At 45.9% G+C, this 3,312-nt stretch overlaps 1 protein-coding gene across 2 annotated transcripts; it reads left to right on the top strand.

Annotated features, from left to right (window-relative positions):
• The first annotated feature begins 1,078 nt into the window (after positions 1-1,078).
• Positions 1,079-2,847, top strand: LOC109512154 (uncharacterized). 2 transcript variants are annotated; one of them, XM_019863687.1, is made up of 5 exons: positions 1,079-1,479; positions 1,726-1,983; positions 2,229-2,319; positions 2,396-2,453; positions 2,527-2,847. In XM_019863687.1, exons 1-5 carry the CDS (start codon positions 1,188-1,190, stop codon positions 2,620-2,622), a joined length of 795 nt encoding a protein of 264 aa, XP_019719246.1. In that variant the 5' UTR covers positions 1,079-1,187; the 3' UTR covers positions 2,623-2,847. The 2 variants fall into 2 exon arrangements, with proteins under 2 accessions (XP_019719246.1, XP_019719245.1); XM_019863686.1 differs by having other exon boundaries at positions 2,202-2,319.
• The last annotated feature ends 465 nt before the right edge of the window (positions 2,848-3,312 follow it).

Below are 3,312 nucleotides of genomic sequence, written 5' to 3'. Positions count from 1 at the left end.
AGTTATCGTGGTTTCCCATTGGGTAATCCGACGGAACCGAAAAACGGTTACCATGAATTTCTGAAATCCTCAGGCCTGCTCCTGAATTATTTAAATTTTTGCAGCATTTGTTTATAATTGTACGTATATGTTGTTTGTGGTAATATCATATGCAATTGAATAAGTAGACCATTTCGGAATTTGAAATTTGGGACTCTCTCAATGCATAATGGGACTCATACTTTTCTGATCAGTGAGTCCCTGGGACTCGCTGCCGGTAAACTGTAAAATTATCACTGAGAGATTACCGCTTTTTCTGCAGTCGGTGATTGACTTCTATGCAAAGTCATTTCTCAACTTGTGTTCCGTGCCATGTCATGCCTGTTGAGTGTTGATTTAGTTCATATTGAGAAACTACTGCACTAAAACATTCATTCATAAATGTATATCATGTGATTTTATTTCTTTTTCTCAGTATAAATAACACGTACCCTGACTGTTCTACTCTTTGAATAAAATCACTTCATTCAAGCATTAGGGAGTGCAAAGGGTTATGATGGAGGGGTGTTGCAAATCATGAACACCTGCTAAGTGGTATGATAGCATTGTTTTATACATGTCCTCGGCTAGGCCTCAATTTCAAAATCAGTCCTTGGTCCTTGGCCTTGGCCTTGGAGGCAAGTCCTTGGTCCTTGGCCTTGGCCTCGGAAAATTTTTCAAGTCCTTGGCCTTGGCCTTGCCTCGGAAAATTTTCCAAGTCCTTGGCCTTGGCCTTGGCCTCGGAGGCAAGTCCTTGGCCTTGGCCTTGGCCTCGGGTTGCCGGTCCTTGGACACATCCCTGGTGTGTGTGTGTGTGATTCGTAACATCTCAACTCCTTTCTGAGCTTATCATGACAGCACAAATAGATGTTCTACGTAGAGGATAAAAACTATATGACCGCGACTACAGCTAAATATTGCCCGCCTATGTCGTTGCTCAACTATTTTTGTTCAGTTTGTGGCTTAAAAGATTTAAACACCACAACAAAGCTCGTGGGGCCTTTCTTTTGGCAGTTTGGGTGTATCAAATACACAACGTGTAGTTGTTTTTATCTTCTTATATTGTATTGTATATATGTTTTATAGTTGATGTGACTCAATCTTCCTTGGATTTGGAGGACGCAGTGGAGGTGGAGGACCGAGTGCGCTACTCACCGTTGCCGTGTGCCATGCGTGGCTCCATCGTGACGTTGCTGTGCTCCTTCACACCCATCAAACCAGTGTTTCGGGTGAAGTGGTGCGTCAATCACCCCCTCTGTAACTGGATCGGGCCGTCTGTGTATGACAGCTCTGCGCCGTCAGACTGGCGCTACCAGTACCTGGGCGACTTGGAGAGAAACTGCACACTGCAGATTCACGACATCAGGAGGAAAGACAATACCATCTTCAGATTCCGAATGGAATCCGAAGATCGCGACGGACATTTCACCGACATCAAGGGCGTGCTCGTCACTGTCGTTGGTAGGACCCTCACCTCACTCGACTCTTTGCCATATGCATCATAAAGACACACCTTGATTTACGGGCGCCTCAACTCTCAAGATTTTCCATTTACAATATGAGCTGTAACTTGACATTTTGCACACACACAGAAATGTCACACACGCATCCAAGTGGCGTGCCGCTCGAGTTTCGCGAACTTGGAAATAGGTCACCACTGTTTCCTGCCCAAAGAAGCATCCATCCTCTCTCAATGACCTCCTCTAGATGGCGATCCGATGAGGGTGGAAAGCTCCGCCTCCGACCAAGTGAGCAAGGGCGCTGCGGTGAAGTTGAGTTGCGTCTCCAACTGTTCCTTCCACGGTCTGGAGGTGCGCTGGCATCGAGACGGCCACGCTCTCCCGGAGTCCAGCCCCACTCTCTGGCTGACAGCGGCACAGTCGGCCAACTATACTTGTGGCCTGGCTGCCCGCAACACCACCATGTCGCCGCCCTTCAGGCTGAATGTGGAGCAACACCAAACAGGTAAATGACAGGTTCATTTTTTTCCCTTCTTCTGTTCTTGTCAATGTTTTCACACATGTAAACATGCACGAAAATACAAATGCACCCGCATACATACAACAATCTCTCTTTCTCTCTCTCGCACACGCAAACAGACCAACACACATGTATCCCACATACAAATACACACAACCACACACAAACCTAGTCATCTCATTTTGTTTTTCATGCGCGAAAAGTCTTTCGCATGTCGATTTTCTTTCAAGACGGACATTTTGCCCTGACTCTCGGCAATTCCCTCCGCCTGCTGATGGTGCTGCTCGGCGTCATTCCGATCATCTTCATCTTCGTGAAATGGTACGTCAGCCGGCCTGATGCTAGCCGTGTGGTAGCTGTTAGCATAAGCACAATTAGCATGCATTTGACATCACAGGAGGAAGTGTCGGCCGGCGTCTCGTCACTATGGCAAACACGCGGGACGTGACCAGAAGGTGAGTCTGCTGACACCACATAATACATCGAGGCCAACTCTTTACTTCATCCTCCATATGTGCCTGCGTGTAGGGGTGTGAACCCGTGTACATGAACGCGACGGCGTGTGCTGAAGAAAGGCGGCCCAGAAAAACAGGAAGCGGGCCTGAGCGCAAAGCAAGTCCATAATGGCGTCACCGTCATGATGCTGTGAGCCTGGCTGATAGTGTTTATGAGTTTTTACAGCTGCTGTCAGTGATGGGCACACCTGTGCTGCTTTGGTGTGTCATACAGTTGCTTATGCTGGCTTTGAGAAAGGTGAGACTTTTCGGAGTTCCAATTTGGAAAAGTGCACTGCAACGGGCCTTTGAAATGGGAGTTGCGGGTTGCAAAGTCGGAAAAAAAAAAAAAAAAGGACCCGGAGTTCGACGACCGACTTCAATGTAACATCACTCGACAACGGCGACCCAATGGTGACACAGACCGCGAATGGCAAAACATCATTTCAAAGATGAGAAACCTATATTATATATAAAAAGGAAATTATGAAAAAGGTTTGATGAACGTGTTGTGATGAACCAGAAGAACAATTTTTCCAAATCAACTTTATTGATTACATTAGCATGTGTCATTTCGCTTTTGTTCCTCTTTCTTATCCTTCTGTCTTTTCGTCTTTCTGCTTGTGTCATACAGACAGCGGAGTTACTCTAGTTTCCCCCCATTCAGTTCAGTACTTTTTTCCCCCTGACAGCTTCAGGCTCCTTTTGCACTGTGCCCATTTGCTGTATCTATTTAAATTATTGTTTGTTTGTTTGTTTTTTTTTTGGAGGGGGGAGCTTTTTTTTTTTTTTTTTTTTGTTGTTGTTGTTTAATAAAAAC

This window comes from Hippocampus comes, unplaced genomic scaffold (assembly GCF_001891065.2).
Source record: "Hippocampus comes isolate QL1 unplaced genomic scaffold, H_comes_QL1_v1.1 scaffold249, whole genome shotgun sequence".
Taxonomy (NCBI): domain Eukaryota; kingdom Metazoa; phylum Chordata; class Actinopteri; order Syngnathiformes; family Syngnathidae; genus Hippocampus; species Hippocampus comes.
The sequence above is the reverse complement of the archived record's forward strand: the minus strand, read 5'-3'. Positions and strand labels throughout refer to the sequence as shown.